At 38.0% G+C, this 27,157-nt stretch overlaps 2 protein-coding genes and 1 non-coding gene across 3 annotated transcripts; 1 reads left to right on the forward strand and 2 right to left on the reverse strand.

The window, feature by feature from the left end:
• Nucleotides 1-902: 902 nt before the first annotated feature.
• Nucleotides 903-1,480, forward strand: LOC148577467 (uncharacterized). Its single transcript, XM_088502883.1, is given in 2 exon segments — nucleotides 903-1,065; nucleotides 1,068-1,480. Coding segments are annotated over 2 exon segments (576 nt in total).
• A 5,897-nt stretch (nucleotides 1,481-7,377) lies between these two features.
• LOC148577468 (uncharacterized) lies at nucleotides 7,378-7,851 on the reverse strand. The gene has a single exon (XM_088502884.1). It carries the CDS (start codon nucleotides 7,849-7,851, stop codon nucleotides 7,378-7,380), a length of 474 nt encoding a protein of 157 aa, XP_088359010.1.
• Nucleotides 7,852-16,522: 8,671 nt separating this feature from the next.
• LOC148577469 (small nucleolar RNA R71) lies at nucleotides 16,523-16,626 on the reverse strand. The gene has a single exon (XR_015903712.1). It is a non-coding gene; the product is annotated as a small nucleolar RNA R71 (small nucleolar RNA).
• Nucleotides 16,627-27,157: the final 10,531 nt, after the last annotated feature.

The following is a 27,157-nucleotide window of genomic DNA, read 5'->3' on the forward strand; positions in this document are numbered from 1 at the left end:
GACAGAAAAACAAACAGAGATTAGTGAACGAACTAGGGCAACATAGTTAGTCTTTAAGTTACAACTAGTGTTAGGTATTATATGAAAAGTTAAACTATTTCAGTATAGACTTAATGAACCTATACTTGGAACAGGCTAACTATTCATACCGAAATTTACATAAGCTTTAAATACATACGTTAAGCTGGGAAATCAGAGCAGAGTAGAGAAACACAGAGAACAGAGTAATAAGAGCAGAGTAAAGAAAAACAAAAAGAGAAGAGTAATATATATATATATATATATATATATATATATATATATATATATATATAAGTTGCTTGATGTAACCCAGAGCTTCTGTAGGGAAACTAAGTTACCTACAGCCATTTTCTGCTTCCCCAGAGCAGAGCAGAGCAGAGTATATATATTTTCTTGTAGTAAGCAGATGTTGTCTCAAATAAGTGGCTATTATTATATGCACATTTATTTAGGAACGGAAAATCGTATCCGGGAAATCGTGGATCACTCTTGACCGGATAAATGTCGATATTGTGGGCAGCCAACCAACACATGAGCTCATGGCCTATACTAGGGCTAGACATGTATCATTCTTGTCTGCGCATCATTCTCTATTGCATTCCCTTTTGTGTGTGATCTATTTCTTTACATTTGTCTGCTTGTGTGCTATATCTATGTTTTATTTTCTTGTATTCTTCTAGTTGTGTTTTGCTTTCTGTTTTCTCTCTTTTCTCTATCAATATTTATCATCTGTTTACTACTTCATTGTATTCTATTATTCGTCTGCTAACTGACACCGAATAAATGAATGTAACTAATAATCCCAACCTTACTAAGAAATCCCCAATTCTTACCCCTTCTCTTCTTTCCTCTCCTCCAGATGGAGACGGGCGTGATATTCTATGAGTTTGAGGACCCTTACATCCATGAGGATCCAGTACATCACAGTTACTTCATTATGGGATTGGAGCCTCGTACTAGACGATATGCATTACAGAATCGACCTTTTCAACATCCTCTGTCTAGCCCGCTTTTTGACCCTGATGCTCCTTATGACTTTCCCTTATTCTGGTAACACCCTGACACACCTGAACATCTTTTTCCCAATAGTCCCGAACACCCTATACCAACTCAACCCTTGAATGTGGTGGCACCTGAGCCTATCATTCCTGATGAGCCCGAGTTAGCTGGTAACTACGTACCTGTGATTCCACCAAAGTGGGATTTTTCCCCTGAGCCGATCCCAGACTTTCCACAGCCTGATGTGCTGGCACTACCGGATGACGGGGTAGCTCCTATATACGCGAACGGACCTGTGCTCGCGAATGGTTTTGTACATAGTAACAGCAGTGCTTCTGGTGGGTCTGAGGGTGTAGTAGTAGCTGTGGATGAGAAGGAGGAGGAGGATCCTAAGATTGAGATAGAGCAGGATGAGGGGATGGGTGAGCCTCATGACGATCTTCCGAACGGCCACGTGTAGATATAGTCTGACAGTAGTAGGGACATTCTTTTGATGACACTCTAGTCTGACATTATCTGTTATTTAGTCTCTCACTTGTGTTAGTACACCTGAGAGCTAGGCCAGGCCCTAGGAGTGTCGTGTATATAATAGCTATGTAGGTTTAATGAGGATGTAAACTGACTTGATCTTTTGTGAACGCTACATGTTTTGATATAGTGTACATAAAGTATATTATCAGCTATTTTATATGTTTCTTTATGCTTCCTTATTATTACTGTCAATTTGTGCTTATTTATTTTATTCCCTCGCTCACAACGATATAAGTTAAATAAAAAAAAAGTTACTCATAAAATTGGCAACGTTCCAACAAGGAATAGGCTCATATATTAAGTAATAGTTAATAATTAGGAAGAACAAGTTGGTAACACTTGGCTTCTTGTATGACCATGGCATACTGGGAATTGGGTCGTTACAATTTGGTATCAGAGCAATTCGTTCCCAGTAGAGCCTGGGAAGTGGACTGACTATGCTTCATTGCATACTCTGCTTGTATGTCTCATGCTGTTAGGGTATCTTCAAGATCATTTGGCATGAATGTCTGTGAGTGCTCATTTTGGGAATGTTCATGTCTAACCTGAGATATTAAGACTGATCACCTTAATATTGATTGTTTGGTGCGAATAGGACCTTAATGACTGCGAATAGGCATAGTTTAATCGAGTTTCGAACGACGAATCGATGCGAGGCATAGCTATCCTTATAGCTATTATGATCTCCATAGCTATGGCTTTGTGAGATTTGGATGTTGTAAGGAACGAACGCTTGTTTTACTTGTGAGGAATCTAAACACACAGCTAGGATCTACCGAAGAAAATTTGCTCAGAACCTAGTGCAAACCCAGCAACAAGGTCGAGTGCTTGCTATGACTGCTGATGATGCTATGCAATCAAACGCCCTGATCCAAGGTTAGTGTTATGTCAAAAATTGATTTCTAAATGTACTATATGATTCGGGTGCATCGCATTCCTTTATTTCTTTAACTGTTGCTCGTGAATTGGGACTAGATTTCTCTGAGTTGAACTTTGACCTAATTGTCCATACACCTACATCCTAAAATGCTTTGACCAGTTTAGTGTGCCTGCAAGTACCATTTACTATTAGGAACATGACTTTTTTGCATGATCTAATCTATTTGCCGCTATGTGGTTTAGAAGATATTTTAGGATTAGATTGGTTATCTAAGTATCATGTTTTCCTTGATTGCTTTGAAAGAACTGCTATTATTCCATCTGATAGTTTAGATATTAAACCATTTATGTCCCATACTTTATATCTAAATTCTGTAAGAGTTACCTTAGACGGGAGTGATTGTGAGGGGTACGTTTTGTTAGCGGCTAGCTCGAATGACAATTAATTTAGTCTAGAATGGATCTGAGTAGTGAAGGAATTTCCTAATGTTTTCTCGGATGACATACCCGAGTTTCCTCATCAGCGAGAGATAGAATTCAGTGTTGATCTAGTACCTGGAACCGGGCTGATTTCTATAGCACCGTACCGGATGTCACCACTGGAACTTGCAGAGTTTGACTTGGTGGCAAAGCTCATTGAACTTAGTTGTGGATTTTGGTGTTTTTTGCAAATTGGTAATCGGCCAAGGTATAGTTTCAGTTTCCTCTATGTAATATGTAATGTTTTGTGACATTTAGGCTACTTGACCTTAAAATAGGATTGAATAGAATAAATGGTTGATTGGATTATGTATGTGAAATGTAAATTATGATGAGGTTATATGATTTGTATGTGGTTGGATGTGAAGATAATAATTGTGAATTTTGGCAAGGCATAACTTGGCCTCCGGACCACCTTTTTTTATGAACTAGATTTTTATGAAAGTTGGGTCCGGGAGATTTAAGACGTTCGAAGAACGAACAAAAAATGTTTCAAAACGAGCAAGGTATGCACATTTGAAGTTCGGTGCAAAAATCTGAAATTCTGCAGCTTTAAAAAGTTTCTAAGTCTGATACAGCATGCATACGCGGACCTGTGCACGCGATTTGGGCATTCTCCTCTGTCTGGGGGTCTCGCGTACGCGAGCACTACCATACGTACACGAGCATGTGTTTTCAAGGCATGCGTACGCGAATTTTCACACATGACGCAAGCATTCTTTTCTGTCAGGGGCATCTCGTACGCGAGCAAGGTACCGTGTGCGCAAAGACCCAAAATTTCAACTCATGCGTACGTGGGACAGGGCATGCATACGCATGACCCTTATTTTGCTAAAAAATAATTTTTCTTCATTTTCAAGGGCTCTCTAGCTTTCTAAACTTCTTTAACTTATGTTTAAGACTTAGAAATAGTGTTTTGGCCTTGAGGCTATTAAGGACGAGCTAAATGACTTAAGATTTATATTTTCGATTATGAGTTTAGAAGACGGTGACTTAGGTTTTGAAAGGTTACGGATGAAGTTGGTGAATGTTGATTTGTGAAGTATTAAATTGAGGATAATTTAAGAAATGAAAATGCTTGTGATGGATTTTAGAAATTCATATGTATGATGGGGTTGGATCTTGGAAAGAAATGTATGTTGAGCTTATTGGTTATTGAAAGAAGTGTATCAGGCACTATACCCTTGGAACAATAGTGTGCAGCGCATTATATCCCTAAAATACTGATACTTGAGAGTTGAGAATGGATTGAGATGAGAAGATGGTGAACTTGTTAGATATGGAATAACAGTGTGCCAAACACAATATCCTTGGAACAATAATGTGCGAGGCACTATATCCCTGGGTTGAATTATCATTGATAACCTTTTCTACTACAAGAGTATGCCAGGAACTATTTCCTTGGGTTAAGCATGCAAGTGTGCCAGGCACTATATCCACGTGTCTACAATGTGCAGGGAACTATATCCCTGGGTGTACGAGAGTGTGCAGGGCACCATATCCCTGGCGTGGCAGAAAGGCTACATCTGAAAGGATGTGTCAGGTTGGCATTTATGAACCGACAAGTGATATCACGAGCCAATAGGACAGGCATTCATCATATGCATCTTCTATCTGTTTGTTTGCTTTGCTTAACTTTTGTTGTACCTAAATGTATCACATGCCTACTTGCTATTTATTCTACTTGCTGTATATGTACTTTACTTGTGCTTTACTTGTTTGCATATACTTTATCTTCCACTGGGATTGAGGAGGCTCGGTAGGCGGTGGCAATGGGATCGTATGGAAGATAGGATGGTGAATGCTTTGGGACAGTAGTGACTAGTAATAGTTAGAAATCCCTTAAGTAGATTACCCTATTTATGGTTTAAGTTATTTATTTATTTTAAGCTCGGATATCTATATCGATGTGAAGTTCTAAGATTGCCTTTGGCGCCCAGAACCTTATATCTTACATATTAGGCATTGTTACCGTATTGAAAACCTCTGGTTCTCATACCATATGTTGTTGTTATTTTTCATATGCAAGTCGTAACCCACCTCGGTGAGTTGCGGGATGGTGACAGAGTGGAGGATCTCTTGATATCTCTTTTTGTATTTCGGTTATTATGTTGTAGTTCTCTTAGTTTTGTATTTTATACTTTGTTGCCTTAGAGGCTAAACTTGAAAGACAGGATGTATATGCTGTTTTAAATTAGACACTCTGTTATGTCTAAATTTAACTAGTCGGCCTAAACTCCGCAGGCTACGGCTAGTATTCCTTTGGCTATCATATATATAGACATATATATATATATATATATATATATATATATATATATATATATTATTGTACTATGTCGTATCTTCTGCCTTTATGTTTGTAGTTATCATGTGGACGCTTCGCGCTTCTATATCTCTATTTTGAGCTTTATCTTATTCATCAGACTTCTCGTATTATTATTTCCTTTTATATATATATTACGGTATAAGCTTTAGAACTATCGTGGCACTTTGTTATCCTTCGCTTTACGGTTAGAGGTAAGCCTTAGGGTAATAGGGTGTTAGAAAGACCTTGACCCTAACCCCATTACAACCCATGGAAAGACCTCTTGATATTTGTATCCATGCATTGATCATAAGTTGATTGGTAGAAGAAGAACAAGCCTTTAAAAGCAAGATTAGTAGAGAATTGAGAGAAACGACCCTCAAACACTAGAGAGATTAGAGTGCAAACACCTCCGATGAGGGTTCGATGCTCAATCCCTTGTTCCCGGCTTTCATGAGCTTTCTTCTTGAAAGTCCATTTGTACTTCATTTTGAGATTTGAATTAGTGGAACTCATGAATACACCACTATCTCAGCCCTACTTGTTCATATATGTTCTTGGGAATTGATTTACTTTTAACCAAGTAGGTAGAAACATTTTGCATTTAGTTGCATTCACGTAGATATGTTGTATTTCATAAGTCCTACCATTCCCCTTCACCCCTTGTGGTTTTCTTGAGCTTAGCATGAGAATATGCTAATGTATAAGTGTGGGAAGGTTGATAAACCATAATTTTATGGTTTATTTTGTATTGAATTGAGTGGATTTTGTCAATTATTCTCACACTTATTCATGTAAATTGCATGGTTTTGTGAATCCTTCCTAATTTGTGCTTAAGAATGAAAACATGCTTCCTAAGCCTTAAAAATGATAGTTCTTAATCCTCTCTTACTACCATTCGATGCCGTGATATGTGTGTTAAGTGATCTCAGGTTTATAGGGTAGGAATAGCTTAGAGGATGGAAAGGGAGCATACAAAAGTGGAAAGAACACAAAGAATTAAAGATTTGAGAAGCTGGTCATGACGTGTACGCGTGCCTGACGCATGCGCGTGCCTAAGTACAGCATCTGCCCGATGCGTACGTGTGACTAAAGCATACGCATGGTCAGTGCATTATCCAAGCGACGTGTACGCGTGGCTGGCACGTACGCAAGACAAGCGTCACGTTCCTCATTAAAGAGAAAACGTTAAGGGCAATTTCTGAGCTAATTTTTGGCCCAGTTTCGAGCACAATTTAAGGATAAGAGGCTGGGAGTGAAGGAGAATGGCATGAATCACCACACATTTTAGTTTTAGTTTTAGTTTGAATTCTAGAGAGAGAAACTCTCACTTCTCTCTAGGTTCTAGTGTTCTCAATTCAATTTCACTTAGATCCTTTGGTTAGATCTGTGTTAATTCCAATTGTAGATTCCTTTAATTTGTAGTTTCTATTCTCCAACTTCATTTAGCATTCTTGTTATTATAGTTATTTTGGATCTTGAATTTGGATCTTGTTGACATTGATTTCTATTAATACATTGAAGAATTTCATGTTCATTATTGTTAATTGTTTTGTTATTGTCAGTTGTTTATAGTGGATAGCTTTAATTTGAATTATCTTCTCAATTTTATAATGTCTTTCATTCTTGCTCACCAAATGTTCGAGAAAATGTCACTTATGACTATCGAGTAGATTTTTACACTTGGCTTGGTGGTTGAGCAATTGGAGACTTTTGAATTATCAAAGCCTTTTTTGGATTGATAATTGGAAGTTGCTAGTTGACTTGAATTCCACCAAAGCTAGTCTTTCAATAGGATTTGACTAGGATGTGTGGATTAGAGTCAATTATACCACTTGACTTTCCTTCATTGTTAGAGGTTAACTAAGTAGGAGCAATGGACAATTCTTGTCATAATTGATGATGATAATGAGGATAGGAATTCCAATTCTCACCCCTAGCCAAGGTCTTTTCATTGTTTGATTATTAATTGTTAATTGTTAATTGCTTTGATTTCTAGTTGTTTACTTCTCTTGCACTCAACTCCTAAAATCCCAAGAAAACTCCTAACCAATAATGTGCATCCTATGGCAACTCCTAGGGAAAACGACCCGGGATTCCACTCCCGGTTATTGATTTTATTGTTGTGACACACTTTCTAACTTTGATTGGTGGATAAATTATTTGTATAGACTATTCTTACAACAGAATTCTTTAGTAAATTCTATACCGACATTTATCCCTCCGTCAGGGATCTTGAATAGGATATGATCCTCATTCAACCTTAGGACTAGTTCTCCTTTTTCCACATCAATTAAGGCCTTTTTAGTTGCAAGAAAAGGCCTTCCAAGGATGATGGAGTTGTCCTTGTCTTCTCCAGTGTCTAGTATCACAAAATTCGCAGGGAGGTAAAGGTGTTCAACCTTCACAACGACGTTTTCCACCATGCCATATGCCCTTTTCAGGGACTTGTCTGCCATCTCCAGTGAGATTTTGGCAGACTGCACCTCGTGGATTCCTAGCTTTTTCATCACAGAGAGAGGCATACGATTAATGCTTGAGCCAAGGTCGCACAGTGCCTTCTCAAAAGTGATGGTCACTATAGTGTAGGGAATAAGGAAGCTTCCGGGGTCTGGCAACTTCTGAGGCAGCATTTTCTGGAGTAAGGTACTACATTATTGGGTCAGTACCATAGTCTCATCTCCCATTATGGTCTTCTGTTCAGAGATCATTGATAAACCCCAATTTTGTTGTTTATCTTGTGTTGAATTTAGGGGAATTTATCAACTTTTCTCATATATATTCAATGAAATAGCATGGTTTTGTAATTCTACCTTAATTTGTGCTTAAGTGTAAAAACATGCTTTTTAGGCCTTTAAATTGCTAATTTTAATTCACTTTAATTCCATTCGATGCCTTGATGTGTTTGTTGAGTGATTTCAAGTTCATAAGGCAAGGATTGGATGGAAGGAGTGAAAAGAAAAGCATGCAAAATGGAGAATTCATGAAGAAATGAGGATTTGCAGAAATCTGCCAAGCGACGCGTATACGTGGCCCACGCGTGTGCTTGGGAAGATAATCTACCAGGCGACGCATACGCGTGACCCATCCGTACGCGTGACAAACAGCACGTGACCAACTTAACAGAAAATGTTGGGGGCGATTTCTGGACCTGCTGAAGCCCAATCAAACTCATTTCTGAAGCTATTTGATGCAGAATTTAAGAGAGAACAAAGGGGAGCACTTAATTGTAGGATAGCATCATGTAGTTTAGTTTTCTAGAGAGAGAAGCTCCATCTTCTCTCTAGAATTAGGGTTTTTAGGATATTTGCATCTTAGATCTAGGGTTTAGTTCTTGTTTTTATCTTGTGTTTCCTTCAATTTCTTGTTTCTACATCTCAATTCTCTTATTTTGTAGTGTTAGTTTCCCTTTTTATGCCTCTTTTATGTTTATGAACTCTTTGTTCGATTTGGACTCCTTTTAATGTAATTGAGGTTTTATATTCCCTTTATTGGTGATTTGAGTTGTGAAATTTACTTTTCTTGCATTGGGTAGTTGTAGATTTTATCTTTCCTTGCAATTTACCATGCTTTCCTTTTATGCCTTCCAAGTGCTTGACAAAATGCTTGGTAAGATGTTACAGTAGCTTTTTGGGCATTCTTGGCTTCGAAAGAGGAATTAGGCAATCTTGAGTCATTAATACCCAATTTAGATTGGTGATCTAGAGTTGTTAGTTAATATTATTTCTATTAACTCTAATTTCTTGCTAATTTAATTAGTGAGTTGATTAGGATTTTTGGATTGAGATTAACTAGTCTTATTTGACTTTCTCTCATGGAAGATAACTTTACACCTTCTTCCATGTTAGAGATGACGAAATAAGATAAATTCTTGTTAAGTATTGGTATGATTAGTGACTAGGATAGAAAGCCTATATTCTCAATCCTTGCCACGAATGTCTCTCTTTATTAATTGCTTTCTTTAGTTACTTGATTTACTTTTCTTGTCATTTATTTTCTCATCCGTTTTCCAAATCAAACCCCCCTTGCATCTTCATAGCCAATAATTGATCATTTCATTGCAATTCCTTGTGAGACGACCTGAGGTTTGAATACTTCGATTAATTTTCATTGGGGTTTGTACATGTGACAACCAAATTTAATTTTGATTGAGGATTGTTTGTTGGTTTAGAACTATACTTGCAACAAGATTTCATTTGTGAAATTCTATACTAAACAAATAAAATCCTATCAATCAAATGGTGCCGTTGCCAGGGAATTGCAATGGTGCTTTGTTATTGGCTATTGTGAATATGTGAATATGTTTGCCTTTTTCTTGTTTGTTAGTTTTTGTTTGGTTTAGAACTTTGTTGCTTATTTTTGTTAGCTTTTGTTTTTATTTACTATTATGAATTCTCATCCCTTTGGCTATGAGTTTGGCTCAAATTATGTTGTAGGAAATGGGAGCTACAATGATAACATGCATCAAGGATGGAACAATCAAAGATGGGAGGAGTCTCAAGGAATTGATCACTCCTCTTGGCAACAACAACCTCCAGTTTCCTATAGGTATAATTCCAATTCTAATGCATATCAATCTAATAGATGTGGTGACCCTTATTGTGATTGTCAACAACCACCACCATATGCCTATGAACCACCTCCTCAATATGGTTTTGAACCACCTCACTCACAAGCCCCTTACCCCGAATCACCTCCATATGACCCTAATCTTTATCCACCATACCAACCACCTTTTGTGCCATATGAACCATACATAGAATCACAACAATTCCAACACAACTACTCCCAAGAACCTTCTCCATATACACCATCTAAACACAACAATCCCAAGAGCTTCTAGCTAAGTATCTAAAGAAAGAAGAAGAGCATAAGGGGTTGGAGGCCATGTTGGCCACTATGAAAGAAGCCATTAATCGCATAACCTCCCACCTAAGCTCATACATCCTAAATACTCCCATTGTTGAATGTGGAGAAGCATTCAAGAAGCGTAGTGAGGGAGTGAGTTTGGCTCTTCAAGGTGAAGAAGGGGAGTTGAAGCAAGAATTGTCACAAGGGGAGGAAGTTGAGAAAAGTGAGCCGGAAGAAGTGGTTGAAGACCTAGGAGATGTTGGAAGTCCATGGGAATGTAAAATTAGAGAGCCCTCTTCCAAGATGCTTGATGTTGATGTTGAGGAGGCACTACAACAAATATGGGCTTTAGCAATGCCAAATTTTGTAACGCCTTAAAACCGTTCTCTTAGATAGTTTTAGACAACAGTTTTTTGTAGTGTTACTGTTGAAATCAATTTTTTATTATTTTATAGCAACAAATTAAAACCCGTCTCTTTGACAATTTTAAAGAACGGTTTTATAACCGTTACTATGATTTGTTTTTAAGCAACAGTTTTTTATTATTGTTTAAATAATTGTACAAAAGAAATGCATAAAAATCGTTGCTAAAATGCTACACTTTAAAACCGTTCTATTAGATGGTTTTAGACAACAGTTTTTACAATGTTGCTGATGAAGTTCAATTTTTCATTATATTATAGCAACAAAATAAAAACGTTCTCTTTGATTATTTTAAAGAACGGTTTTATAAGAATTACAACAATTGTTTATCAAATAACAATTTTCTAATATTATTTAAATAATTGTACAAATTAATATATATACATATATATATATATATATATATATATATATATATAGAAATAATTATAAATAAACATACAAATTTAAACAATTTTTTCTATAAAAACTAAATTTATAAAATACTCAAAAAAACTATTGCTATAAATATATAACACATATTATTTTTAGAAAAAATAAAATTAAAATAAATTTATAATAAATATTATATATTTTTGTTATAAATACATATTATAACATCTTGCATTTTTGAAAATCTAAATATGAATAAATTGTGATTTTATCTTATTAAGTTTAAACTTTATAATTTTAGAAATTATTCTATTAGAAAATAATTAAAGAGATTTAGAGATAAATTTATTTTGACTCAATTAATATTCTTAAGTAATTTTATTATAATGGAATATTTTGTATAATTTTAGTAATTGAAAAATAAGAAAGAATAGTACAATTTAATTTAACTAACTTTTATTATGAAAAAGTTATGACTTATTATTAATTTGAACTCCTTATTTTATAAACTAATCTATTAAGAATAATTATATTAATTTTACTAATATTTAGAGTTAAGTTAATTAATATTTTTGTGTAATTTTTATAATTGGTTATTTCATATAATTTGAAATTAAAGTTCTGACGATGGAAAATGATGAAAAGTTATAATATTTAATCTGAATAATTAATATTTTTAGATTTAAAACTGTATTTTATAAAATGTGATTAATATATTTATTTTATAATTTAAATTAAAAGTAATTATTTTAGCTTATTGATATATTGATGAATAAAATTTTATGCATTTTGAAAGTAATATTTATGGTATTAAATTTGAATTCTAAATTATTATTTTATCTCAAATATTTTATAAAATTATTATATTATCCCTATATATTTTACCATAATTTTAAAATTACCAAATAAAACTCTAATTTCACAAAATTCCTAAATTTGTTCCCAATGAATCCATAAACACACGTACAGAAGAGGAAACAGAAGGAAAGGGGAAAAGAAAGAAAAGGAAAAAAGAGAAGGGGGAATCAGGGAAGAAGAAAGGAAGGAGAGGGAGAAGAGCGCGCCGTCGCTGCGGCTTGCCCGCTATCGCCGCCGCCATCATCGCGCGAACCGGAGGGTGTGGAGATGGAGACGAGTGCGTGCGATGGAGGAGAAGTAGCCACCATCATCGAGGATTCCAACACCGCCGTTGAAGGTCCTGACCGTCGAGCTCATCATCGCCGTTGCACCTCCCATCACTGCCGCCACTGAGGAGCTCGAAGAGAGAGAAAGGGTTCGCGCAGAGAGAGAAACACGATGAGGGAGGAGGAGGTTGCCTCTGTTGCTACCAAGCCGTCGCTGGCAGGGTTGGGTTCGCCATCGCCATTGAGCTGTGTGCTGCCCTTGGCGTCTGGATCGCCACTCTGTTTCTGCTGCAACTCGCCACTGTCCTAGTGAGATTTACCCTATGATTTACTTTGTTGTCGCCTAATATTGATTTTAATGTTGATTTGGTATAATGCTGCTCTGATGTTGATTTGGTAACTGGTTATTTGGAAATGTTGTTGTGATTTTATTTTGATTTTAATATTGATTTAGTATGTAACTGGTTCTCTGGCAATGCTGCTCTGATTTTGTTTTGATTCCAATTGCCCTCATACTCAATTTCACCAAACTGGACATACACTTAACTTTTGAAGCATCTTGGTCTGATCATTGGCAAAGGTCAATTATTCATTATTATTAGTAGCTTGACATTGTGGTTTAGTTCTTTTAATTTCATATTCATTGCATAGGACAATAATTTGTGCATTTTTTTCCTTTGAATCTACCGCTGCTTGTGCAATCTGATGATGAGAATTTTTCTTAATGGTCGTATATGGCTAAATTCTTGCATAGGACAATAATTGGTTTCTGATAAACCACTATTTTATGGTTTATCTTGTGTTTAACTGAGTGGTTTCATCAAGACTTTACCCACTTATTCATATGATTTGCATGATTTTACAATTCCTTCCTAATTTTGTTCTATGGTTGAAAACTTGCTTCATAGAGATCTTTAATTTGTGTATTTTAATTATCCTTTATACCATTCGATGTCGTGATCTGTGTGTTAAGTATTTCAGGTTTTATAGGGCAGGAGTGGCTTAGAGAATGGAGAGGAAGCTTGCAAAAATGGAAGGAACACAAGAAACTAAGGAGATAACCAGCGAGCATCGACGCACACGCATGGCTCACGCGAGCGCACGATATGAAGAAATTTGCAGCAACGCGTGCGCGTGCCTGACGCGTACGCGTGGATTGGAGTTTGCACAAAGACGCGTACCCGTGACTAACGCGTACACGTGACATGCCAAAATGACCAGCAACGCGCACGCGTGACTGACGCGTACGTGTGACATGAGCGATCTGCAGAAATAATAGAAAATGCTGGGGGTGATTTCGGGCCGAGTTTTGACCCAGATTTTGGCCCAAAAACACAGGCTAGAGTCAAGGAACTGATGCCAGGGCATTTTGGCTAGTTTCACTGACCTTTTCTTTACTATTTTTAGGTCAGTTTCATGCATTTCTTTAGGAAATAAGCTAGTTTTGGGTAAATATTTACTTATGCCTTGACTCAAGCATACATTGTGCATTTTACATAATTTCATGAGGATTTTGCATAAGTTTAGTGACAAATATTATGTTGCATTACTCATGACTTGGACTAGAGCTTTAATGCACTTTGTTGCTTGATTTCAGGACCAAAAGGAAGCAAGAAAAGGGGAGGTAACTTGCATGATTAATGAGAAAAGTGATTGCCAATAACACTCTCAAAAAGCCATCAATGCCCACGTTAGAGAGTCACGTTAACCAAGTTAACGTGAACTCTAACGTGGAGAAAAGAAGTTGAGCCAACGTTAGTGACACTCAACATTGTCACTAACGTTGGCAATTACCCATAACTGGCCACGTTAGAAGCCACGTAGGTCAACGTGGCCTCTAACGTTAAAGGGGGGGAGAGAAGCCAACGTTAGTGACACTCAACATTGTCACTAATGTTGGCCTATGGTGCAAAGTACCACGTTAACTCCCACGTTAACTTGGTTAACGTGGGAACTAACGTAGAGGATGAAGAGTTGTCGACAATGTTAGTGACACTCAACATTGTCACTAACGTTGAAGCAACCACACAACCCCCAAGAGTCACGTTAACTTGGTTAACGTGGAAGCTAACGATGAGAAATGAAGGATGAGCCAACGTTAGTGACACTCAACATTGTCACTAACGTTGGGATGGCTAAAAGATGGCCACGTTAGAAGCCACGTTAACCTAGTTAACGTGGACTCCAACGTGAGACCTAGGGGCACATTGGAACGTTAGTGACAATGTTGAATGTCACTAACGTTCTCGAAGGATGGCAAAGGCCACGTTAGAAGCCACGTTAGCCTAGTTAACGTGAACTTTAACGTGAAGCAAGAAGGGGCACACTGGAACGTTAGTGACAATGTTGAGTGTCAGTAACGTTCTCGAAGGTTGACAAGGCAACGTTAAAAGCCACGTTAACCTAGTTAACGTGGGTTTTAACGTGAGGCAAAGGGGTGCATTGGAACGTTAATGACAATGTTAAGTGTCACTAACGTTCCCGAACTTAGACTTTCACTAAATGATTAACACTCCTTACGCCCTGAGCTTAAGTCTCTGCCCACTTCGCACTTTCTCTCTGCAAGTAAAACCAAGCCCAAATAAAGAAAGGAACTACTTCAAACTCAAGATCCAAAGGCCCAAGACTTGAAGAGTAAACTAGAAGCTGAGAAGAGTAGTATATATAGGAGTAGCTTTGAATTGTAAAGAAGTTCGGGAGGCTGGGAAAAAGGATAATTACTCTCTGTAATTTACTTTCTTTGCAATTTCTAGTTTTATGATGTATTCTCCATCTTTGTTTTTATTTTCAAGAGCTATGAACAACTAAACCCCTTTCATTGGGTTAGGGAGCTCTGTTGTAATTTGATGGATCAATACTAATCTTCATTATTCTTCTTCTATCTTTCCTCTTGATTTTACTTGAAAGCTTTCGATCTTCATCCAATTGAGTAGTTATCTTGGAAGAGAAGCTATTCAAACTTGGATCTCTTTTGAACCTTGGAAGAGGAATGAAGAGATCAAGCTAGAAATGCTTTCTCATGCTGGACCAAATTGGGTTTGGATAGGTATGTGACTATAACCCTCTCAATACTTGGTTTGGGAAATGCATGTGGTATAATCAGTGACCATACTTCATCTCTTCTCATGAGCAATTGACCAAGGAATTGGCTATTGATCAAGATTTGAGAGATTGAATTGCAAGAAATTGTAATTCAATCACTTAAGATTGCCAAGGAGATCAATGAGTGCATTGATTGAGGAAGAGATGAAAATGAACTTGATCCGGAGAATTGCAACATCTCCTAAGCCCAATGAACTCCCCATCTCTGATCTTACCCATTCTCTTTAATTTCTGCCATTTACTTTTATGAGAAAATCCCCCACTCCCATTTACAATTCTGCAATTTATTTTCAGTCATTTACTTCCAGTCCTTTAATTCTAGCATTTACTTTTTTGTTATTTACATTCCCGCCATTTTATTTTCTGCAACTCTCAACCCAAATCCTGGATTCGCTCAACTAGAACATTCTTCTAATTAAAGTTGATTGATCAATCAATCCCTGTGGGATTCGACCTCACTCTATTGTGGGTTTTTACTTGACGACAACTTCGGTACACTTGCCGAAGGGAGATTTGTTGAGAGACTAGTTTTCCGTGCATCAAGTTTATGGCGCCGTTGCCGGGGATTGATTGTGCATCAACAATGATTAGATTGGAAGATCACTAGATTGAGCATTTTATTTTGTGAATTTCATTTTCTGTTTGAGTGATTTACTTTTTGTTTTAGTTAAACTTCTTCCCTTCTCCCTCTACTCTTTTGTTTTTCTTTGTTATTTTCAATTATGTTTGCTAACCCACTAACTGTTTGATATATTGCATCACCCACAACTAATAGCAATTCTGACCCAAATACTGTCTGCACCTATTTTCTCTGCTTGTACTTGTTGGTTGTATGACAGGGAGAAGAAGCGGGGCTTCAACTTCTTTTGATTCTGAACCGGAGAGAACCTTCCTTAGACTAAGGAGGGAGGCAAAAGAAAAATGAGTAGTTGGTGCTGAAGAAGAGGAGGAACAATTTGAGGAATACTTTGAACCAAACATGGAAGAAAACATGGAAAATCATCATGAAGAAGAGACTCACAACCATGGCAGAGGAGGTGGAGCAAATCATGCTGGGGAGGATAGAAGAGTTTTGGGCTCTTACATTAATCCAAACCCAGGCAATTGTGGAAGTAGCATCCAAAAGCCAACAATCCATGCCAACAACTTTGAACTTAAACCACAGCTCATCACCCTTGTTCAGAACAACTGTTCGTTTAGAGGAGGTGTTCAAGAAGACCCCAATCAACATTTGACCACCTTCCTGAGAATATGTGACACAGTGAAATCTAATAGTGTTCATCCTGACGCCTATAGACTGCTCTTATTTCCCTTCTCACTCAGAGACAAGGCAGCCAAGTGGCTGGAATCCTTCCCAAGGGAGAGCTTGACAACTTGGGAGGATGTGGTGAACAAATTCTTAGCAAGATTCTACCCTCCTCAACGAATCAATAGGCTGAGAGCTGAGGTTCAAACCTTCAGGCAACAAGATAGTGAGACTCTGTATGAAGCATGGAAGAGGTTCAAAGACTCAACAAGGAGTTGTCCACCTGACATGTTCAACGAATGGGTCCAACTGCACATTTTCTATGAAGGGCTCTATTATGAGTCAAAGAAGGCAGTAGACCATTCATCTGGAGGATCCTTGAACAAGAAGAAGACCATTGAGGAAGCCATAGATGTTATTGAAACAGTAGCAGAAAACAACTACTTCTATGCTTCCGAAAGAGGGAACACAAGAGGAGTGATGGAGCTAAACAATGTAGATGCTCTGTTGGCCCAAAACAAGCTCATTACCCAACAGCTGGCTGACCTCACCAAGAAGATGGAGAGGAACCAAGTAGCAGCAATCTCCACTTCATCAACAACACAAGAAGGAGTAAACGAAGAAGCAGAGGGGAGTCAGGAGCAAGCCAACTACATTGGGAATTCACCAAGGAAAAACTATGATCCATACTCCAAGACTTACAATCCTGGATGGAGAAATCACCCGAACTTTGGGTGGGGAAGTGAGCAAGATCAAAACCAAGACCAGAGACATTACAACTCCAACAACAATGCAGCTCACTAGCAATTCACCCAGAGGACATCTCAACACCCCCACAACAACACTTCTCCACATCCTTATAAAAACCAAAACAGCACATCTGCTCCGAACCACTCATCAATTGATGACAAGCTCTCTAAGATTGAAACCTTCATTGAAGGATTATGCAGAGACATTCAAGACAGTAAAGCATTCAGAGAGGAAGTACAGTCAAACATGCAGAATCAAAATGCTGCCATCACAAAACTGGAAACACAAATCATCTATCTGTTTAAGCAACTTCCTAACCACAATTTTTGCTATGATGCCCGTTCAAGCAAAAGGGAGGAGTGTCAAGCTATCACACTTAGGAGTGGGAAGGAACTGAAGGAACATCCCCAAAAACTACAAGAAGAAAGCTCAAATAAAAAGGGAGAAGAGCAAGATGGAATGCAACCCCCCACGCCAAGTCTGCAGAAAGAAAAGAAGATACCCCAACTAAACATCTCAAGAGCTCCATACCCCCAGCTATTGAAGAAAAAGGAAGATGACAAACAATTCTTGAGATTTTTGGAAATCTTCAAGAAACTACAAATCAACATACCATTTGCCGAAGCCATAGAACAAATGCCACTTTATGCCAAGTTTTTGAAGGAGCTAATGACTAAGAAGAGAAGCTGGAAGAACAATGAAACTGTAATACTAACTGAAGAGTGTGATGCCAAGGCATCTTAGGCTAGTTTCACTAGCAATTTTCTGTTATTTTTAGTTGTTTTATGCATTTTCTTGAGCCTTAAGTAATCATTTGGGCCAAATAGTCATGCTTGTCTTAAATCATTCAAACATGAAGATTTTGATGCAAATTCTATGAGTTTTTAGTTATATTCCTTGAATGCTATGAATGAAAGATTTCTCATGAAATTTTGCAAGACTTTGATGCAGTTGTTTGGATGATTTCAGGGAAGAAGAGGCTAGGCAAGGAAGCAACAAAATCAATAAAGGAAGCTTGAATATCACATGTGGAGTTTAAGTTCCAGTTTAAGCTTAAACTGGAGCTTAAACGCCAAAACCATGAGAGCTAAGGAAATGCTGAAAGTGGCGTTTAACCATAAACTTGATGTGCATAAACTTGTTATGCTACGATTTAGGAAATTGCACGATCGGCAAAATTCCTTCCGGCAAGTGCACCGGTTATCGTCAAGTAAAAACTCACAATAGAGTGAGGTCGAATCCCACAAGGATTGGTTGAGTGAGCAATTCGGATTAGAAGTATGTTCTAGTTGAGCGGAATCAAGATTTAGATGAGAATTGTGGAATGTAAAATTGCATGAATTAAAGAGCGAGAAGTTAAATTGCTGAAATTAAAAGGGATGGGGTGATTGCATGAATTTAATTGCAGAATGTAAAGAGAAAGTGGTGAATCAGAAATGGGAATCCATTGGGTGTTAGGAGATATTGAGATCTCCGAATCAAAACAACTTTTATCCCTTCCTCAACCAATGCATTCATTGAATTTTGCTTGGCAATCTTATATGATTGGATCCCAATCCCTTGGCTCACCAATTCTCTCTAAAAACAAACAAATTCCCAATCCCTTGGTTTAAATGTCCATAAGAAGAGATGATGCTCGATCACTGATTATACCACACAGTTTCATGAACCACAATTTGGTAGGATTACATGTCACAATATCCATCCAAACCCCAATCCAATTCACTGTGAGAAAGCTTCTCTAGCATGAATCCTCCATTCCTTTCCCAAGGTTCCGAAGGATTCCAATTATGGGTAGTTTCTTTCCCAAGACAACTACCCAATGGAATTAGATCGAGAAACTTTCTAACAAAATTCAAGAGAAAAGATTGAAGAAGAAGATAAAACTATTATTGATTCATTGAATTACAATAGAGCTCCCTAACCCAATGAAAGGGGTTTAGTGAGTCATAGCTCTGAATTCAATTACAAAACTAAAAGAAAATGATCCAAAGTTCTCCGTGTGTCCAAACTTTCCCCTCAGGGGCTGGATTCCCCTTCAATCCCCCGTGTCTCAAATGCAGAAACTAAGGCCTTTAAATAGGCTCCCTAAATTACAAAATGAAAATGAAATTCAAAGCAAATTACAATCAAATAAAAATAAACTATTCTAGATGATTCTTGTGGCCTTGATTTGGTGTTGTTGATGGGCCTTGCTTGCTTGAAGGGTAGAGTGACATAATTGATCCAAAAAGGATAATGATCCATTAAACTACACTCAAACGTTGCACCCCCCTTTCTTGAGTCGTCACTTTGTTCTCTTGTCAACCTTGCCAATTTGATGCCAAATATAGACTATTATACCTCGTTGGAAAGCTATGGATGTCAGCTTTCTAACGCAACTGGAAGCACCTCATTTGGAGTTCTACAACTCGAGTTATACTCCATGGAAGGTGAAGAGGTCAGCTGGCCTGATTGCATGTTGGTACTATGCTCTTCTATGCAGATTACGGGGCTGTTTTCTCCCTCAATTTTTAGTATCCACCATGCATGCCATATATTCTTGGAAAGCTCTAGATGTCTTCTTTCCAATGCATTTTGAATCACCTCATTTGGAGTTTTGTAGCTCAAGTTATTTATGTTTGAAGAAGGCATGGTCAAGCTGTTCCATATAACACGTTTAAGCTCCAGTTTAAGCTTAAACTGGAGCTTAAACGCTGGCACTCCCTGGAGGCACAAGCTCGAGCACGTTTAAGCTTCAGTTTAAGGTTAAACTGAAGCTTAAACGTGGAAATGAGAAAGCAACCCTGGAGGAGAAAAAATAGTCGAACACGTTTAAGCTCCAGTTTAAGGTTAAACTAGAGCTTAAACGTGGAAATGCTCCCTGGTGCATTTCTAATTCTGGCGTTTAACTTCCAGTTTAAGGTTAAACTGGAGGTTAAACGCCACTTTCAGCATTTCCTTAGCTCTCATGGTTTTGGCGTTTAAGCTCCAGTTTAAGCTTAAACTGGAACTTAAACTCCACATGTGATATTCAAGCTTCCTTTATTGATTTTGTTGCTTCCTTGCCTAGCCTCTTCTTCCCTGAAATCATCCAAACAACTGCATCAAAGTCTTGCAAAATTTCATGAGAAATCTTTCATTCATAGCATTCAAGGAATATAACTAAAAACTCATGGAATTTGCATCAAAATCTTCATGTTTGAATGATTTAAGACAAGCATGACTATTTGGCCCAAATGATTACTTAAGGCTCAAGAAAATGCATAAAACAACTAAAAATAACAGAAAATTGCTAGTGAAACTAGCCTAAGATGCCTTGGCATCACAACACCAAACTTAATACTTGCTTGTCCCTAAGCAAGTCCTGAGTTACTTGAGAAGAAAGTATGAAACAGAAAGCAATTACATTGGCTATATTAGTAAGCACTTGAAGTTCATCAGAAGGGTTTTATGCAGAAAGTTGCAGCATCACTTTTTCATTCTTATCAAGTAAGATTATCACTTTTTCATTGCATCCATCAAACACTGCTATGGCCCCTTGTTATTCTTATGTCCTTGGCACTTTTCTCTTCTTTGTTTTTCTTTTCCTTAGAGCTCCTTTGCTCCTTGTTTGCTCAGTGTCATGTGTTGCACAAGCCTTTGGCATTTTCTTTTTCTTATCAGTGCACTACACATATCCACTACAGGCATTTTAGTTCACATTTCTTCTTGAGACATTGGTGCCCAGCACCTCTTTGTGTGACTAAATGTTTTGTATTTAGGTTGCTCTTGATAATGGACTTTTGGTTGATAATCCCGGGTTAGTTAACCCAAGTTACCAAGTGTTGAAACACTCCTCAGAACCTATTCATCCAAGCATATCCTTAATACATAAACACCACAGGCATTTGTCTCAGAAGTTCAAACCATTGGTGCCTAGCTTATTTTCTCAATTTTTTTGCTTTTTTTTTTTTTTGGTTGCCCTTTTTCAGTGGCTTTTTCTTCTTCTTTTTCTTTCTTTTTCATGGCCAAAGACATTTATTCATCAAGATCCATAGACAGTTTTCAAATTCTACACAAAAAATGATAATTCTACACTCGATTTCCAGTGATCTGACTAAACAATCAAGCATGCATACCACCACTTAATTCTACTTGATTTGTCACTAATTGAGCCAAGTTACTTTTGTTCAAACTTTTCTTTTATTTTTGGAAACAGAACAAGCATGGCAAGCATACATTTAAGCAAGTGAAGTTTATCCAGACACTTAGACTATCACTTATTTGGAAATTAAACAAACAGACAAACAAAAACTGCAATGACTCAAACTTAAAGCAGGGGTGCATGCAAACTTCCAATATCAGCAATTCAAAGTACAAGCAATTAAGTGACAATACAACCTTTTAGCATCTTCTTTGTTGTTCATCATCCTTCCTAGCCTTGGTGTTCTCTTTGATGATGATGTATATTCCTTCCATGAGATTGATTGTCTTCCTGCAAAGCTATTAGAAGTTGCTTGTTCCCCAAGCACTTTGAGAATTGGTTAGCATGCATGTATGTTTGTAGGCCTCTGAACTTAGATTGGTGTGTGAACACCAAACTTAGTTCCTTGCCATATGCAGCAATTTGGATCAAATGTAGAAAACCTCATGTGCTTTTATTAAGAAAATAACTATGAACTAGAAATTAAACTATTGTTTAAGTAGTTTCCCTGATTGGTTGGAGCTAGTGACTAGTCATGCTGAGGTAGAAATGTGCTTTTAATGAAGTTTTTGGTGGAACACCAAACTTAGAATCTCACATTCACCCTTGAATTGTTTTGGTGTGCAACACCAAACTTAGCTCCTTGCAATACAGATAAATCTACTTAACTCTTTTATTGAAATAACCAGAAAAGAAAAACTACCTTTGGTTGGGTTGCCTCCCAACAAACGCTTGTTTACTGTCATTAGCTTGACATGTTGTTCCTGACTTTCTTCCTCTTCCTCCAGTTTGTTAAGAGGAATGACTTCAAGTGGATAAAGGAGCTAGTTAGTGCCCCTTGTTGTGAATGCCTCTTTCCAGCAAGCTTTCCCTTGTGATTGGCTTGAGTGAACTTGCTTGTTGGCTCAGGAGTTGGATTGTTCTTCGACCTGCTCTTCTTCATGGATATGGTCCTTTGTTTCTCGGTCACAATCCTCATTTTGGTGCTTGTTTCTACTGCCTTCACATCCTTGATCTCAGAACTTGGTTGTTGTTGGACAGTTGGAGTATCCTGTTCATCAAAAGCTTCCTGAATTTGTGGTTCAATGAACCCTTCCTCTTTGCAACTCTCTGTTTCATTGGAGTGTGATCTCCCTTGATTGACTTTCTCCCTTTCTTGTTCTTCTGATTCCTCCCTTGGGTTTGCCATGGTATCACTAGAAGAATTGTGGGTAGGGATTTGCTTTGATAGATATCCAATTTGTGCTTCTAGCTTTTGAATGGCAGCACCTTGATTTTGTAAGTTGGATATCACTTCTTCCTTAAAGCTTTTCAGATCAGCCACATCTCTGCCCATAGTTGCAAGCATTCCTTCTATCCTGGTTAACTGATCATGAAGTGATTGGTTCGGATTGGGTTGATGAGGTTGATTATCTTGGCTGTGATATGGTGGCTGGGAGTATGTGTTTTGTGTGGGCTGATAGAGTCTTTGGTTGGAGTGTTGGTAGTGGTATGACTCTTGTGTGTAGTGGAATGAGTCTTGTGGATAGTGAAATGAATTGTATGAATTTGAGAAGGAATTTTGTGCTGAGAAATGCTCAAGTGATGAAGAATTTGGATATGTAAAACTAGGAGGTGAGGTTGGATAATTCAGAGGTGATGGCTCTTGATGAATGGGGTGTGAATAAGTGAAATCTCTTTGGTTTTGATCTTCCCAGCCACAACTTGAGTAGTGATCAAATTCACCAAAACATGGACCATTTTGTGGCTCTGGGAAGTACCCCGTTTCCTGTTCCTGATACTCCCACCCACCATGAGCATAATAACATGAGTCATTCTGTGGTGGTGGAGAGTTTCTCATGAATTTTGATTGACCAAAAGATGATGGATACTCCTTTCTTTTTTGCAATGTGCTCAGTCTCAAACAATACTCATCCAAAGATAGTGGAAATTCCATAGTGAGGCAATATCACAAACAGCTAGTGGTTAGTATGCTAACAAGTGAATAAGCAAAGAAAACAAATTAAAATTTGCAGAAATTAGCAGTAATAAACTGAAACAAAAACTATTAACAAAAGAAAAGAAAAATTGCTCAATCTAGTTAACTTCCAATTGGAGAATTGTCAATCGAAAACCAATCCCCGGCAACGGCGCCATAAACTTGATGTGCATAAACTTGTTATGCTACGATTTAGGAAATTGCACGATCGGCAAAATTCCTTCCGGCAAGTGCACCGGTTATCGTCAAGTAAAAACTCACAATAGAGTGAGGTCGAATCCCACAAGGATTGGTTGAGTGAGCAATTCGGATTAGAAGTATGTTCTAGTTGAGCGGAATCAAGATTTAGATGAGAATTGCGGAATGTAAAATTGCATGAATTAAAGAGCGAGAAGTTAAATTGCTGGAATTAAAAGGGATGGGGTGATTGCATGAATTTAATTGCAGAATGTAAAGAGAAAGTGGTAAATCAGAAATGGGAATTCATTGGGTGTTAGGAGATATTGAGATCTCCGAATCAAAACAACTTTTATCCCTTCCTCAACCAATGCATTCATTGAATTTTGCTTGGCAATCTTATATAATTGGATCCCAATCCCTTGGCTCACCAATTCTCTCTAAAAACAAACAAATTCCCAATCCCTTGGTTTAAATGTTCATAAGAAGAGATGATGCTCGATCACTGATTATACCACACAGTTTCATGAACCACAATTTGGTAGGATTACATGTCACAATATCCATCCAAACCCCAATCCAATTCACTGTGAGAAAGCTTCTCTAGCATGAATCCTCCATTCCTTTCTCATGGTTCCGAAGGATTCCAATTATGGGTAGTTTCTTTCCCAAGACAACTACCCAATGGAATTAGATCGAGAAACTTTCTAACAAAATTCAAGAGAAAAGATTGAAGAAGAAGATAAAACTATTATTGATTCATTGAATTACAATAGAGCTCCCTAACCCAATGAAAGGGGTTTAGTGAGTCATAGCTCTGAATTCAATTACAAAACTAAAAGAAAATGATCCAAAGTTCTCCGTGTGTCCAAACTTTCCCCTCAGGGGCTGGATTCCCCTTCAATCCCCCGTGTCTCAAATGCAGAAACTAAGGCCTTTAAATAGGCTCCCTAAATTACAAAATGAAAATGAAATTCAAAGCAAATTACAATCAAATGAAAATAAACTATTCTAGATGATTCTTGTGGCCTTGATTTGGTGTTGTTGATGGGCCTTGCTTGCTTGAAGGGTAGAGTGACATAATTGATCCAAAAAGGATAATGATCCATTAAACTACACTCAAACGTTGCACCCCCCTTTCTTGAGTCGTCACTTTGTTCTCTTGTCAACCTTGCCAATTTGATGCCAAATATAGACTATTATACCTCGTTGGAAAGCTATGGATGTCAGCTTTCTAACGCAACTGAAAGCACCTCATTTGGAGTTCTACAACTCGAGTTATACTCCATGGAAGGTGAAGAGGTCAGCTGGCCTGATTGCATGTTGGTACTATGCTCTTCTATGCACATTACGGGGCTGTTTTCTCCCTCAATTTTTAGTATCCACCATGCATGCCATATATGCTTGGAAAGCTCTAGATGTCTTCTTTCCAATGCATTTTGAATCACCTCATTTGGAGTTTTGTAGCTCAAGTTATTTATGTTTGAAGAAGGCATGGTCAAGCTGTTCCATATAACACGTTTAAGCTCCAGTTTAAGCTTAAACTGGAGCTTAAACGCTGGCACTCCCTGGAGGCACAAGCTCGAGCACGTTTAAGCTTCAGTTTAAGGTTAAACTGAAGCTTAAACGTGGAAATGAGAAAGCAACCCTGGAGGAGAAAAAATAGTCGAACACGTTTAAGCTCCAGTTTAAGGTTAAACTGGAGCTTAAACGTGGAAATGCTCCCTGGTGCATTTCTAATTCTGGCGTTTAACTTCCAGTTTAAGGTTAAACTGGAGGTTAAACGCCACTTTCAGCATTTCCTTAGCTCTCATGGTTTTGGCGTTTAAGCTCCAGTTTAAGCTTAAACTGGAACTTAAACTCCACATGTGATATTCAAGCTTCCTTTATTGATTTTGTGGCTTCCTTGCCTAGCCTCTTCTTCCCTGAAATCATCCAAACAACTGCATCAAAGTCTTGCAAAATTTCATGAGAAATCTTTCATTCATAGTATTCAAGGAATATAACTAAAAACTCATGGAATTTGCATCAAAATCTTCATGTTTGAATGATTTAAGACAAGCATGACTATTTGGCCCAAATGATTACTTAAGGCTCAAGAAAATGCATAAAACAACTAAAAATAACAGAAAATTGCTAGTGAAACTAGCCTAAGATGCCTTGGCATCAGAGTGCAGTGCTATCATTCAGCATAAACTACCTCAGAAACTGAAGGATCCTGGGAGTTTTCAGATCCCTTGCATTATAGGAGAAATCACAGTAGAAAAAGCTCTTTGTGACTTAGGGGCCAGCATCAATTTGATGTCAGTAGCTATGATGAGAAAGATGAAAATTGAGGAGGCTAAACCAACAAAAATGGCTTTACAACTAGCACACCAGTCGTTCAAATTCCCTCACGGGATAGTCGAGGATTTGCTAGTAAAAGTAGGAGATTTCATATTCCCAGCAGATTTTGTGGTGCTGGACATGCAGGAAGACGCCAAGACCTCCATCATCTTGGGAAGGCCATTCTTGGCCACTGCTGGGGCTGTCATTGATGTTCAGAAGGGTGACCTCACCCTGCGATTACACAATGAAAAGATGACATTCAATGTGTTCAAGGCCATGAGTTACCCACCGGAACAATTGGGGGAATGCATGAGGTTAGATGCACTTGAGGATGAAGTGCAGGAGAATTTTGAAGAAGATAAACCTGAAAAGAATGAGAGATTGGTGGAGGAAGAAGCTGAATCAAGTGAAGAGGCAGTTACAGCAGAAATACATATACCAGATGCACCAAAGGAAGGGAACGACAAATCAGAAGCACCCAAACCTGAACTCAAAGCATTGCCACCCACTCTCAAATATGCATATCTAGGAGAAAATGAAAACTACCCAGTGATCATAAATTCATCCCTCAGTCAAGATCAAGAAGACGAGCTACTCAAGGTGTTGCGGGAGCATAAGGATGCCATTGGATGGACCCTTGCTGACTTGAAGGGAATCAGTTCAGCCATATTCATGCATAAAATACTGTTGGAAGATGATGCCAAGCCATCCATTCAATCCCAAAGAAGGCTGAACCCGATCATGAAGGAAGTGGTACAGAAAGAGGTTATGAAGCTTTGGCAAGGAGGAGTCATATACCCAATTTCGGACAGCCCTTGGGTTAGCCCCATACATGTTGTACCAAAGAAGGGAGGGATCACTGTGGTTACCAATGAGAAGAACGAGCTCATACCTACAAGGACCGTCACAGGATGGCGGATGTGCATAGACTACAGGAAACTCAATGAGGCTACACGAAAGGACCATTTTCCCCTTCCGTTCATGGATCAGATGTTGGAAAGACTTGCAGGGCACGCTTATTATTGTTTTCTCAACGGTTATTCAGGATACAACCAAATAGTGGTTGATCCAAGAGACCAAGAGAAAACCTCATTTACCTGTCCGTATGGAGTGTTTGCCTATAGGCGCATGCCATTTGGGTTATGTAATGCCCCTGCAACTTTCCAACGCTGCATGCTTTCTATCTTTTCAGATATGATAGAAAAATTCATTGAAGTTTTTATGGATGATTTCTCGGTATTCGGAGATTCTTTTCCTAGTTGCCTACATCACCTCGCCTTGGTATTGAAAAGATGCCAAGAGACCAATTTGGTCTTGAACTGGGAAAAATGCCACTTCATGGTGACAAGGGGAATAGTCCTTGGTCACAAAGTCTCTCACCAAGGAATTGAGGTTGATAGAGCTAAAGTAGAACTTATTGAAA

The sequence above is a fragment of the Arachis ipaensis genome, chromosome B1 (genome assembly GCF_059453495.1).
Source record: "Arachis ipaensis isolate K30076 ecotype BB chromosome B1, ASM5945349v1, whole genome shotgun sequence".
Classification (NCBI taxonomy): Eukaryota; Viridiplantae; Streptophyta; class Magnoliopsida; order Fabales; family Fabaceae; genus Arachis; species Arachis ipaensis.

Coding starts and splice junctions, on each gene's coding strand:
- LOC148577468 (XM_088502884.1), bottom strand. CDS start 7,851: ATGCTGCCTCAGAAGTTGCCAGACCCCGGAAGCTTCCTTATTCCCTAC.